Source organism: Crinia signifera, chromosome 1 (assembly GCF_055691185.1).
Source record: "Crinia signifera chromosome 1, ASM5569118v1, whole genome shotgun sequence".
Taxonomy (NCBI): Eukaryota; Metazoa; Chordata; class Amphibia; order Anura; family Myobatrachidae; genus Crinia; species Crinia signifera.
In genome coordinates this window covers 62,092,779-62,106,581 of record NC_139217.1, presented here as the reverse complement: position 1 = coordinate 62,106,581, position 13,803 = coordinate 62,092,779, and the positions used below count along the sequence as shown (strand labels likewise).

The following is a 13,803-nucleotide window of genomic DNA, read 5'->3' as shown; positions in this document are numbered from 1 at the left end:
CATTTGTCTACAACAAGAAGATAGACAGCCATTAGGTCGACACCATTAGTTCGACAACTCAATAGGTCGACAAATAGTCCGGATACCAGCCTCCTTACCAGCCTCCCCAAGAAAAGACTCTCACCACTACAATCCATGTTGAATGCAGCTGCGAGACTGATCTTCCTGGCTAGACGTTCATCGTCTGCTGATCCGCTCTGTCAGTCCCTCCATTGGTTGCCTGTATATTATTCAACATAAAATACTTCTATTTACATACAAGGCCATAACTCTGACTACACCGATTTATATCTCTTCGCTTATCTTAAAATATATCCCCACCTGACCTCTCCACTCTGCACAAGATCTGCATCTCTCATCCACACTCATTACTAGATCCCATTCACAATTGCAGGACTTTCTTTGGGCAGCACCCACCCTATGGAATGTCCTTCCAAGCACATTAAGATTCTCCTCTAGCCTCCAAACGTTCCCTGAAAACTCACCTCTTATCTATTCCAGAACCCCCACATAACCTCCCGTAGCATTTATATCTAATTACATCCCATCCGGACTGTCTTGGGACTGCCATGCTATGGAATCCTATCCTTATGTATTCCTCCTATTATCCCTATAGATTGTAAGCTTGCGAGCAGGGCCCTCCTACCTCTATGTTGGTTTGTTTCTACCCACTTTTTTTTTTATCACTGTTTCCAATTGTAAAGCTCAACAGAATCTGCTGCGATATATAAGAAACTGTAAATAATTAGGTACTTATGTATTATCTGGGCTCCCATGTTAAATGCACCCCATTTTTTCATACCTCTACTATCCAATTCCGCATGGAGTTGATTTTATATAGTGTGGCGAGCGCAGCGAGCCACCGTGCCCGAAGCGTGGCGAGCGCAGCGAGCCCCGCAAGGGGACGCGGTCTCATAAGAAAAACGGGAGCCCAGATATTACATAAGTACCAATAATTAATATTGGTGAATCTGGTGACGTCACTTAAGTGCTGCATCCATCAGTCAGGTTTCTGGTTGATAGAAGATTAATAAGCTATTCTCATTAATATTCGTGATCTTATAACTGCTGCCTCCTGTTGTTCTCGGATTCAGTATTGAATCCCGGCGGTCGGGATCCCGGCGTTCAGAATCCCGACGCCAAAATCCCGACAGCCGAAATGCCGACAAGGGGGGGGACGTGGATCGCCCCCCCCTTGTTGGCTCGCTGCGCTCGGCACACTAATTTATTCTCCCTCCAGGGGTGTCGTGGACACCCACGGAGGGAGAAAGTGTCAGGATTCCGGCGTCGGATACTGAACGCCGGGATCCCGACCGCCGGGATTTTAACTGCATCCCGTTGTTCTCATGTGGTTAGTACTGTTTGCAGTTTTTGGTATGTGCCAATCCGCCCTATTACAACAATGTAAAGCTCCTGTTTCTACCACACTATGGTATTTATAAAAACCTTCGACATGTAACCTTGATTGAATGACATTGTATTTGTCCAGATTTGCCAGACTCGCAGCCACAACCTTTGTCAGCCAAGGAATCCCGGTCTACCTCTACTCCGGCATCACACCCACACCTTTCGTGGTGAGTATTATTTATTTACTTATTAACCGTTTCTTATGTAGCGCAGCATATTCCATTGCGCTTTACAATTGGAAACTGATACAACAAACTGGGTATTTACAGATAGTTAAAGGTAGGAGGGCCCTGCTCGTAAGCTTACATTCTGTAGGGAATAGGCACTGATACACAAGGATACTGTGGGTGTCCACCAGGAGGCAAAGACTCTTGATGGGGGCTGTATGATATGGTGAGCCAGCAATCTTGACAAGGGGTTAGGAGGATGAAAAGAAAAGTGAGAGAGGATATGTGTGGCCAATAGGGTGCGGGTGTGATTGGATTGGAGAGGTTTTATGAAGGTTATGTGGCTGGTTCTGGAATTTAACATAGAAACATAGAAACATAGAATTTGACGGCAGATAAGAACCACTTGGCCCATCTAGTCTGCCCCTTTTTTTAAACATGTTACCTCAAACCATATTTGATCCTTATTTTTTTGTAAGGATATCAATATGCTTATCCCAAGCATGTTTAAATTGTACTACTGTATTTGCGTCTACCACCTCTGTTGGGAGGCTATTCCACTTATCTACTACTCTTTCTGTGAAAAAATTCTTCCTCGCATTTCCCCTGAATCTTCCTCCCTCTAGTTTCAGTGCATGTCCTCGTGTTCTGTTGCTCCTCTTCCTGTGAAGAATGTCTCCCACCTGTACCTTGTTAAAGCCCTTGATATATTTGAAAGTTTCTATCATGTCCCCCCTTTCCCTTCTCTGCTCTAAAGTATACATATTAAGATCTTTTGGTCTTTCCTGGTACGTTTTGTGATGTAGGCCATGCACCATTTTAGTTGCTCTTCTTTGTACAGTCTCTAATGTATTTATATCCTTCTGGAGATATGGCCTCCAGAACTGAACACAATACTCTAGGTGAGGTCGTACCAATGACCTATACAGTGGCATTATTACTTTCTACTGCTGATACCTCTCCCTATGCAACCAAGCATCTGACTTGCCTTCTTCATTGCTTTGTTTCATTGCCTACCTGCTTTTAAGTCCCCTGAAATAGTGACACCTAGATCCCTCTCTTCCTCAGTAGTTTCCATTATAGTGCCATTTATACTATATCGAGTCTTTGGATTTCTGAGACCCAAGTGCATGATTTTGCATTTTTTGGCATTAAACTGTAGTTGCCATTCTCTTGACCATTTCTCTAATCTGCCTAGATCCTCAATCATTTGTTTTACCCCTCCTGGTGTGTCTACCCTGTTGCATACCTTTGTGTCATCTGCAAAAAGGCACATTTTACCCTCAATTCCATTTGCAATATCACCAATAAAGATATTAAAAAGCACCGGTCCAAGTACAGATCCCTGGGGTACTCCACTTGTAACCTTTCCCTCCTTTGACTGTACTCCGTTTACTACAACTCTCTGTTTTCTGTCCTGCAACCACGCTCTTATCCATTCAACTATCTTAGAATCCAATCCCAAGCTTTCAAGTTTATTTAACAGTCTGCGATGTGGGACAGTGTCAAAAGCTTTACTAAAGTCTAGATAAGCTACATCTACAGCCCCACCTTGATCTATTACTTTAGTCACCCAGTCAAAAAAGTCAATAAGATTTGTTTGACATGATCTTCCCCCAGTAAACCCATGCTGTTTTGGATCCTGTAAATTGCTGGTTTTGAGATATTCTACAACTCTTTGTTTTAAGAGTGTTTCCATCAATTTCCCTACTACTGATGTAAGGCTCACTGGTCGATAGTTGCTTACCTCTTCCTTGCTTCCACTTTTGTGCAGTGGGACTACATTCGCTGTTTTCCAGTCCTCTGGGATTACTCCAGTAGCTAGTGACTGGTTGAATAATTCTGTTATTGGTTTTACCAGCTCCCCTTTAAGCTCTTTTAGTATCCTTGGATGTATCCCATCTGGCCCCATTGATTTATCCACTTTCAGTTTTGAGAGTTCTGTGAGGACTTTCTCCTCTGTAAATGTACTTGTCTCTCCCTCAGTTTTCTGACTATACTTGCAACTTAACTGTGGCCCCTTCCCCTCTCTTTCAGCAGTGAATACTGAGCAGAAATAATTATTAATATTATCTGCTATTACATTGTCCCCCTCAAGAAAACTTCCACTCTCTGTCTTCAGTCTAATTATTCCACTTTTTGTTTTTCTCCTTTCACTTATATACCTAAAAAAAGTTTTCCCCCCTTTACCCACTGACTGTGCCATTTTCTCTTCAGCCTGTGCTTTTGCACATCTGATTACCTTCTTAGCCTCCTTCTGTCTAACAAGATTTGATAGGCTTGTCTAAAAAGGGGAGTTTCCAGGGAATGCTTGAAAGAGTACCAGTAACAGTCGTTCGTAATGTAACCGATTCATTTGTTGTTGGACCGCTAGTACGTCATCATGGTCGGCAATGAAGCTTTTCAGAAGGCAGACAAAATGCAAGTTTAGCAAATTGTTAGTTTCTATGTACACTTATGGTATGACTTATTGCAGCAACACATTCAGCAACATAATCACAATGACATCTGATATACTTCTGTGCTGTGATCGGAATTGTTTGGGTTGTCAGCAAATTCATTTGAAGAATTAGAGAGAAGCTACATTTGTTGGCACATCATCTCCTTAAGGTGCCCATGCTCTAGTGCAGATTTCGGGCTAAGAAATCGGGTGAAAAGTGTCAAATCGTATGTGTGTCACCTCTGATCTGATGCGCGGTCCCCTGCACATCAGAGCTGGAAATCGCAAGGTCTGCCATCAAGATTTATCGAATCTGGCGATCCTTGCTGGCATCTCATACGATACATCTGATGTGATCCTGCCATTTGGGAAGCTGCCAGGGAGCTAAACCAGATCGTATGGGACGACTCCACTCGGAGAAGTTGCATAAGTGTATGGGGCCTTTACTCTCATTACCAGCAATGCAATGTTTCTCTCTCTCTCAGGCAGATGTATCAAATGTTGGAGAGAAATTAAGTAACTAACTGCTCATCCCCTGCCATGTCAGGAGTTGATTGGTTGGTGCTTTATCTCTCTCCACTTTGACTTTCTAAGGTTGTATTATTATTTTTTGGTACCCTCAAACATGTCCAATGGCTGATAACTCACATTTTATGTAGTGCTAAGTGTCAGGTGTGTCTATTGTGGAAGAATCCTGTAGCCCACTCCTTTATCCCTATCATAAATAGAATATGGCAGGTTTGCCAAATGTAATATCTATATTGCATTCTTTGTAATATCCCCACCAAGTTTTCAATGACTTTTGATTGAGGACCTACCGACCTTTCCTGCATTCCCTTCCTTACCTTCCACTACTCTTCACCACTCCCTATTCCCCCCCCCCCCTTCCTCAGCTTCACCGCTCCCTCTCTCTGTCCCCCTTCCTCACCTCCCCCTCTCTCTCCCTCTCCCTCACCTTCCCTTGCTCCCCCCCCCATTTCCCTCTTCCTCACCTTCACTTGCTCCTCCTCCCTCTTTCTCACCTTCCCTTGCTCCTCAACCCTCCCTCTCTCTCCCTCACCTTCACTTGCTCCTCCCCCTCTTTCCCTCTTCCTCACCTTCCCTTGCTCCTCACCCCTCCCTCTCTCTCCCTCTTCCTCACCTTCCCCTAATCTTCACCCCTCCCTCTCTCTCCCTCGTCCTCACCTTACCCTGATCTTCACTGCTCCCTCACTTGACTCCTTGGGTAATTTTCTACAACATGGTTACCTCCACTTTTTTTTTTTTACAAATGTAGCCGTGTAAAGTGAAGTAACTGCTTCCTTGTATTTCACAGCCCTATGCGGTGACGCATCTAAAGCTATGTGCTGGGATCATGGTCACTGCCTCGCACAATCCAAAGGAAGACAATGGATACAAGGTATGGAATATTGGCAGCCGCTTTCCTGTCTACATTTACCAGGTACCTGTGTTGCGGAACAGTGACTGTAGCACCCCATTTTACCCTAACTCACTGTGTATACAGGATCACCAAGCCTAAACTGAATGTCCCCTTACATTATATAAAAGAGCTACTAAGAACATTCACAGATATATTTGTAATATTCCTAGATGCCTATACCAGTTAATGCCAAGAGCGGAGAACCCCAGGTTTTCACCAGCTGCACCAGGCAAAATGCGCCGTTACACTCCTGCCCGCTCTCTGCAACAGATACATACAGTATAACACCCAGAACAGATAGCTAGATCAGTCAGTGTACAGTACGGAAGTACTGCCCAAATACACGGCACTTTCTATTTGTCTCGGAGCACCACGCCGTTTTCCATTGTGTGTATAAGATCATTTTTTTGTTTATCTTTACAAAGCCTGAATACTTACATGCTTACTAGCTTTTGTTGGTCTGCTGTGCCCCATTAATATGTGTCTTGTTTACACCGCAGGTTTACTGGGAGAATGGCGCTCAGATCATTGCTCCGCATGACAAGGGTATCGCGAAGGCCATTGAGGAGAACCTGGAGCCTTGGCCACAAGCCTGGGATGATTCTATCATTGACGGCAGCTCCCTTCTTAAAGATCCCTACAAGTCTATTAACAAGGAGTACTTTTCTGATATACAGAAGCACTGCTTCCACAGGTGACGAGCCTATGACCGGCCTCTGTGGCCAACCTCAGTTTGCAGTTTGATAATTGTCTAATAATGAACTAGTACATAACATACACCAGATATTCCTAAAGCAAACTGTGCCATAACTGGAATATATCACCAAATTAACAGATAATGGGGGTTATTCTGGTTGACTTCGGATGCAAATTCGCACCCTTGCGAGTAACTTAAACCCGGCCTTGCGAATGATGGCCGGCTGTCACCACCCATTGGCAAGGTGGATTCGCACGCAGGGTTTGCAAACGGATGTTACACAGTAACATCCATTCGCATCCATGTGGTATCTGCCCCATCATTCGATGGTTGGCGACCATCGAATGATGGCAAAGGCGCACGCAATATAAAAGTGACTCTAATGCCACTTATTATATGCATGGACACTTGGGGGGTGGGGGGAATGGGCGGGCAGCCGACATCCGGTGATGTCAACTGCTCGCCCTCCGCACCATCGGCTATTAGCATAAGAATGCCCAGCGTTTTCATGGGAACGCCCATGAAGCCGGCGTTCCCATATGCTAATGGGCCAGCCCCTAGCCCAGCGACCGCAAGGTTGGGTGCATGCACCCAGCGAACAATCTTTTTTGCCATGGCCGCACGCACCCACACATGCGCAGAAATGCACATACAACAAACATGGGTCCTCGTGCGAACGAGCGGCCACAGCGGACGGACCTGAATAAGGTCCAATAAACCACATACTAATCACATTATCACAGATGTTGTCCAAACACCCTACTACGAACAAAGGAGAACAGTAATACTGCATTTGGAGGGCACAACCAGAACTTGTATGTGCATTTAGGATTATTTGCGCTCCAAAGACACTGATAGACCAGAGGTGTCATATAGAATGGGCTACACACTTTGAAAGAGTCAAGGCCCCCATACTTTATCGCATGCCATACCTCAGCACCCGGCTTCCCATATTGTATGCGGTTCTTTAGTGTACAACGTATCGTATGCGACCGCCAGCAAGTGCTGCCAGATTCGACAAATCATATGTGCAGAATTTGCGATCTCCGGATCCGATACGATTGGCACGGGACTGTGTATTGGAATTGAAGGTTAGGCACATACGATTCGGGTACTTTTCACCCGATTTCTCGGCCCGATCTGTCGGAATCGGGAAAAAAAGGTCCCAAATCATATAAGTGTATGGCCAGCTTCAGTATGCCAGGAGAACTTATCCATGTTGTGTCACTTGTTACAGATGTGTCCTCAGACATTTTTGCTGCAGTTATGCCAAACAGCCTCTCTTGGCACACCCGGTCCCATGAGAATCTTTCAGCAATGGCGTCTCTTTTGCTTCTGTTTTGCCAAAAGTGCCACTTAGTCATAACGCAAGGAGACTGTGCTGAGTAATTTCTTGTGACGTTGGTATAGCCAAGGGCATAACTACCATAGGTGCAGGGGGTGCAGCTGCTATGGGACCCAGAGCTGAAAGGGACCCACTTTGCCTGTCAAAGTATCATGTATCTAGTTACGCCACTGGGTATATCCGTGTACACACATTATGTCCTATATCAAATTAACCAGCACAGTCTCCCCATGCATCCTAGTACCACTGCATTGCAATTAAAACCCATTTTTGGCAGACAGAGCAGTCCAACGTTAGCAGAGTTGTAAGGAACCTGGCTGCGTACTCACACCTGGTATCATGCGCTGCATGGCATATTGAGGCTGGATGTATGGGATGCCTCTATCCTAATCTGGATGTGCAGCTAGGATAATTTTCAGTACAATAAGACACTGATAGGCTAGAGAGATCATATTTAGAATGAACAACACACTGTGTACTAAGAGCAAGTTTTTTGTGCGACTCAGTGGACCAGTTACTTTCCCTATCTTACCCTGTGTCCGCTCAGTGTGAGGTCTCCTGGGTGTTGGAATGCTGGCAATTGGGGATCAGGGTTCTTGTTTCCAAGTTGCAGAAAACAGCTGAACCACGCATCCGTGGCAGCCGCTGCGCTTGATCCTCCGTCAAAGCCGATACCCCTTCAGGCTCCTCTTCAATCTCATACAGATAGTGGTAGATGCTCAAATTAGTTCAGTAATATCACTCAGGTGCGTGAGGGAGGGGTTAATACTGGTTAAGTAAAACAAGACATTGGTTTCCCCAGCTCACTGAGTGGTATTAGTAACCAATCTTGAACACTACATGATAATAGAATTCAGAGATATTGGTTACATATACCTGCGCAGGTGTATGATATGCCCGCAAGCCGCGTCAAGGCTTCTCTGTATATTGGGGGTCCCTAGCGCTATATCGAGGTGCAGGGTGCGGCACCCCAAAAACTGTCATAAGCTAGAAAGCCCAGTGCGACATGCCAGTGAGATACTATAGTGTTAATAAATATTAGTGAGAGGAAGCCGAAGCTATATAGAGAGAGAGATAAAATAAAATAAAAAAATGAAATGTAATTAAAATAGTAATATAGTAATCTCCTCACATGCAAGTCCCCTCTGTAACTCCACTGCTCCCCTATCTCCCAACCTCCTCTATCTGCATACTATCTCCTGCCCTGTCCAGTCAGCCAATGACAGTCACCCTGGTCAATGCATCCAGAGCTTCTCGCTCTTTTTTAGATGCTTCCAACCTTGCAAAGCTTTAAACGGGCACTGAAAACCCACCAGTTCATCAAAGCGTACTCTTGTCACGAGGCTGTTCTCCCTACCCCCTGCCTCGCTTGCTTCCTGCTACCAGGCCACCTTGCCTGCGCCTCGTCACCTGCCTAGATTGTAAACCTCTTGGAATATCGCCCTCTTCCATCCTGTTCTCACAGCCCTCTTACATCACACTTCGTATGTATGGCGCTGCAAACCACCTTATAAATGAATGTTTATATTAAACATTTGAGTGTCAATGTTGCTGTGGCGCTCACAGCGACTGTTCTTTTAGCGTAAATAAATATAAAATACAGCCAAGTCAATGAATTGAAGTTTAGTTAAATATTGAACCTAAAAAAAGACCAGTCGCTCTGAGCGGCATTTTTAACGGATATTTTGAGGATACCCCACAGCAACATTGGCACCCAAAGGGTTAATAAAAAAGTTTGCTTGCCAATTTTCTCACCTACTTTGACAAATTTCCTTGGCACTTTAAAGGTTAATAATACCCTAATGTAATTTAAGTTGAGTTAGTGAACACCAGCGTTGTGTAGCTAAAGGAATGTTACATCTAGGGTTTGGAATCTGCATAGATTTTAATGAACACCAACTCCAATTTCTTAGAGACCCTTCAGTGCAGCCAACTGAATCTTTGTCCAGTAATGATTGGAATGTTTGTTCTGCGCCAAACCCATCAGGCCACATACAGTACGGTGTGTTATTGTAAGCTGGGCTGCGCATTCAAGAGGTAGAAGAACGTCAATGAGTGCAAACGGCATGTCTGGGGGACAGATACCTACTGTCATTTGGCATACTTTCTATATGTGGGATATTTTCTGTTATATGTCATTTTTATCAATTGACAAAGCTGTGGTTAGACACTAACAGTCTCCTGAAAGCAGAAACGTCTGTACAGTTGTAGCAATGACTGTCTATGTCGGGTCCTTTATTGACGGGTTAAGCTGCAATTTGCTCTTGCAGAGATATTAACAAGAAGACCAAGTTGAAGTTTGTCCACACATCTGTGCACGGCGTAGGCCACGAGTTTGTTCAGTCTGCATTCCAGGCATTCAGCTTCGCACCCCCACTCGCTGTTCCAGAACAAAAGGATCCAGACCCAGAATTTCCTACTGTGAAATACCCCAACCCAGAAGAGGGCAAAGGAGTCTTGGTACGAACAGTCACTCGTATGGAGTTTTTTTTTTTCCCTTTTAAAATGTTCTTTTATTGGAATTTTTCTTTAACCTCTTCCCTGGTAGTCCCGATAATTTTCCGGGCTGTGCTCTAATGCGCAGACTGGCAAACCTGGAAAATTCTCAGGAGTGCCACTGCCTGCACTCTCTCTCTCTGCCGGGCAGCGCCGATGAAATCAGCGCTACGCTCAGCATCAGCAGCTGCCCGGTCCCACCTCCTTCCCCCGGCTGTGTGTGGCGTGATCTTGCTAACGTAATGCCGCACACAGCTGGGTTGCTGGGAGCAGGGCCGGGTAACGGCTGATGGCGTGCTCAGCGGCGCTGCCTGGACCCGGGAGTCACAGTGGTGGGGATTTTTTTAGGGAGCGCTTCCCCCAAAAAAACTCACCCAGTGGGGAGCGCTCCCTAAAAAAATAAAAAACACCCCTGAAGGGGTTAATCATGATATGTTTTTATTTAGTAATTTGCCTAACGAGACAAGTTAGGCTGCCAGTACAGCCCTATGCAGGCGAGGGGGCAGTGTTGTCCAGCTCAGAGAAGTGCAAATTCTTGGGGATAGTTTGCAAAATAATAATTTGGAAATATTATGTGGAATGGAAAGAAATAGATATTTAGCGTACAATATTCTTTATATTTTTCTTACCTCTCAATATAATGAAAGAATAACTAAACCTCAATCACCAATTTCATGCTTACAAAGTCTCCCATCGTAAATGATACAGGAGCTTATCTGTACAAAACATATTGTTCTTTATTCATCTTATAATGGATGAGCACATGTTCCTCTGTGTGTAATATGTATGGGCAGTGCAGGAGGTCACAGAGTGCTAGACTGCTCATTAGGATCTCACTCTGCAACGTGGTAAATGCAGATACTGTACGTTCTCATCCTGTCTGATGGCTATTTGGAAACTTACAACTTGCCCTTTGTTATTGGCCTGTGTTCTAGGCTATGTTGCCCCTTTAAAGAGCTGTAATTGAGAGAAATTATTTAATTGTTTATTTCCCTTTTTTTTAGAAATTATCTTTTGCATTGGCTGACAAAGAAGAAGCTAGGATCATATTGGCTAATGACCCAGATGCTGACCGGCTTGCTGTCGCAGAGAAACAGGAAAGGTGAGACTACGATGTCGGATTATGCTGGTGTATGTGTGCACGCGCTCACACACAGGGCCAGATGTATCAAGCTTCTAAAATTCATATAATAGAGAGCCAGCCAATCAGCTCCTACCTGTCATGTTACAGCCTGGGTTTGAAAAATGGTAGGTAGGACATGATTGGCTGGCTGTTAATCACTCTCTATTTTATCACTTTTTGAAGCTTAGTGGATCTGGTCCACAGTGTGATGCAGAAGCCCTGGTGAGTCTGTCTATAATCAGCCACATAAATCAGCCTCCTCTGGATTTACGTTCTGTTATCAGACAGGGAGGGCTCATCTTTGCATAATTCAATTGCATACACACTAGACAATAAAAGTTACCGATATGCACGATTCTTTACACTGCCACAAATATCTGGGTATTTTTCACGTGAAACAGGCATCAACCCAGGATTTCTGCATATATGAAAGGAAAAAAACCAGAGACTAAGTCCCAGGTCCACTAAACTGCTCCCAACCAGGGAACTTGCGGGCTGCTAGACCCGGCAAATTCCCGGCTTGTAAATCTGAAAGCGGCATAAATAATACTAATGATTCTCATCTGTGAGCAGGGAAGACACAGGAACAAAACCGGCACATTCCTAATGCATTATTATGTGCAAATCAATGAGGGGGCCATTACCATAATTGCATTGTAAATATAATTAGCTTGCCATACTATCCCATTAAACTTGGACACTAATGAAGTACATTGGCTACTTCAAGTCTACATATCACGTTTACGTCTCAGCCATAGAACCTGTGTAATCCATAAGCATGTTTGGTTGCCCCACTTAAGGGGCCGAGAGCACACTAATACCCCATTCACACCAGCATAATTTCCCGGGATTTCAACCCTTCTATGGAGCAGGGTTGTTCCTGGGTTTAACCCAGGGACCTTGCCAGTGTGAATGGGGTAGAGGATACTTATATCCTGCTGTCCGGCCGGGGATCACACAGGCGGCGGGCGCAAATGAAGGGACAGGCGTCGGATGAAGATGACGCAGCTCTCCGGCGGCAGTGAGGGCACCGGAGAGCTGCATCATCTTCGTCCGCCGGCTGTCCCGTCATTTGCGCCCGCCTCCCGTGTGGATCCCTGGCCTGCACAGAGGACAAGCAACCGGGGTGAGTATTCCACACACACCCTGCCGGCCTCCACCGCCGACTGCCGGCCTCCTTCCCGCCCCCTTCACACACCAGAAAATGCAAGGACTTTTCTGGTGTTAAAGGGGCCAACCCGGGAATGGCCCAGCATGATTCCTGGACAATATTCCCGGGTGGGTCCCTGCATTTTCTGGTGTGAAAGGGGTATAAATGTATAGTAATCAATGTTGTAATCTATAACCGATTACAGGGAAGACCCCTGATATTACCAATATTAACGGGGGGTGCTGTACCCAACAGTCATGGGTTGAACATATTATGTGGAAAAGAGCAAAAGGTACTGTTATTTGGGACGCACACTTTGAAGTAATAAAACTTAACTTTTAATACAGTTTATTCAAATTCCCTTCTAATACTTTTAGGGAAATAACAGTGAAATAAAGAAGTTAAAATCACAAACACATACAAAACATAGACACATATATTGCGCTCGAATATTTAAAGAGGTGTAAACCATGTATTGTTGGCAAAATGTTGTGTCAATTTTCACATAACCTCTGCAAAATGGCAGTTGTACCAATGTCACTTGTTATTCTGTATATCTTTGAATGTTTTTGAAATAAATGAAATTGGTGGCTCAGAATGTAGTTTCCATTTTTTTTCTGATGTTAAAGGGATAGTGAAAATGTTATATATTTAATCCAGGTCCCTGGATCTTTTTCCACAGTAATAAAGTGTACTTTTATTATTTCTTCAATTGGTGCTTTATTTACAGGGACAAGTGGACTAGATATCCCCCTCTAGATGTGATCATAGATGGTGTCACATTGAATCAATTCGTAACACTGTTACCCAGATTAAGCTAATAATTTATTGAAACTCTACTGCCATCTAGTGACCATATGCAGTTAACTGGTACTCTGATTAGTTTCATACTAAACTCTGTCCTCTTTACCATATATTAGGCAGATGTTGTACCTTAATGATCAGAAAAGATTTTTTAATGAAATATTCTGTGCTTTCTTTGGATGGATAGGCGTGAACCAGATACTAGTATACACGTCTATTTCTCATCCATTAATCACTGGTATAGGGCAGATAACACACTTAGATGGTTAATTGAGTATTTTGTACTTTATTAGCTAAAACAAATCTAAATCACTTCTATGAGAGGGTCTATTGTGTCCTTTTAACCTATTATTGGCTAGACTGTCCCATCTATTCTATGATTTTATTGCACCAAATTGAGCTACTGGTTTATTCGGGCTCTACTGCCATCTAGTAATCATTGGTATTAATATACGCACCGATTTATTTCATATTGGGATGCTGTTACTTACAATATATATTGTGCAGATTTTACGCTCAGATGGTCAGTGAGGTGCACTACGCCACATTCAATTACTTGGATGTGGGTTAGATATTTGCATAGGTGTCTACCTCACATCTATTGAGTACCACTGTCATTGGTACCACAATCCAATGGCACCCACCTATCAAGTCACAGCTATCTGCTACAATTAAACCATCTCCCTTATGTATAATTCTGTTAGACTACATCCCTAAATACTGTCCACCATTGTCTGCGTGCTATATTGCTTTA

General features: G+C 44.1%; 1 protein-coding gene across 2 annotated transcripts in view; it reads left to right on the top strand.

The window, feature by feature from the left end:
• The window catches only part of PGM2 (phosphoglucomutase 2), a 39,251-nt gene that overhangs the window by 10,361 nt on the left and 15,087 nt on the right, over positions 1-13,803 (top strand). For both annotated transcript variants that reach the window (XM_083158526.1, XM_083158525.1), the window contains exons 4-8: positions 1,490-1,574; positions 5,330-5,413; positions 5,935-6,128; positions 9,747-9,936; positions 10,977-11,074. In XM_083158526.1, coding sequence (XP_083014652.1) covers positions 1,490-1,574; positions 5,330-5,413; positions 5,935-6,128; positions 9,747-9,936; positions 10,977-11,074 — 651 coding nt within the window. The remainder of the gene's footprint in view (positions 1-1,489; positions 1,575-5,329; positions 5,414-5,934; positions 6,129-9,746; positions 9,937-10,976; positions 11,075-13,803) is intronic.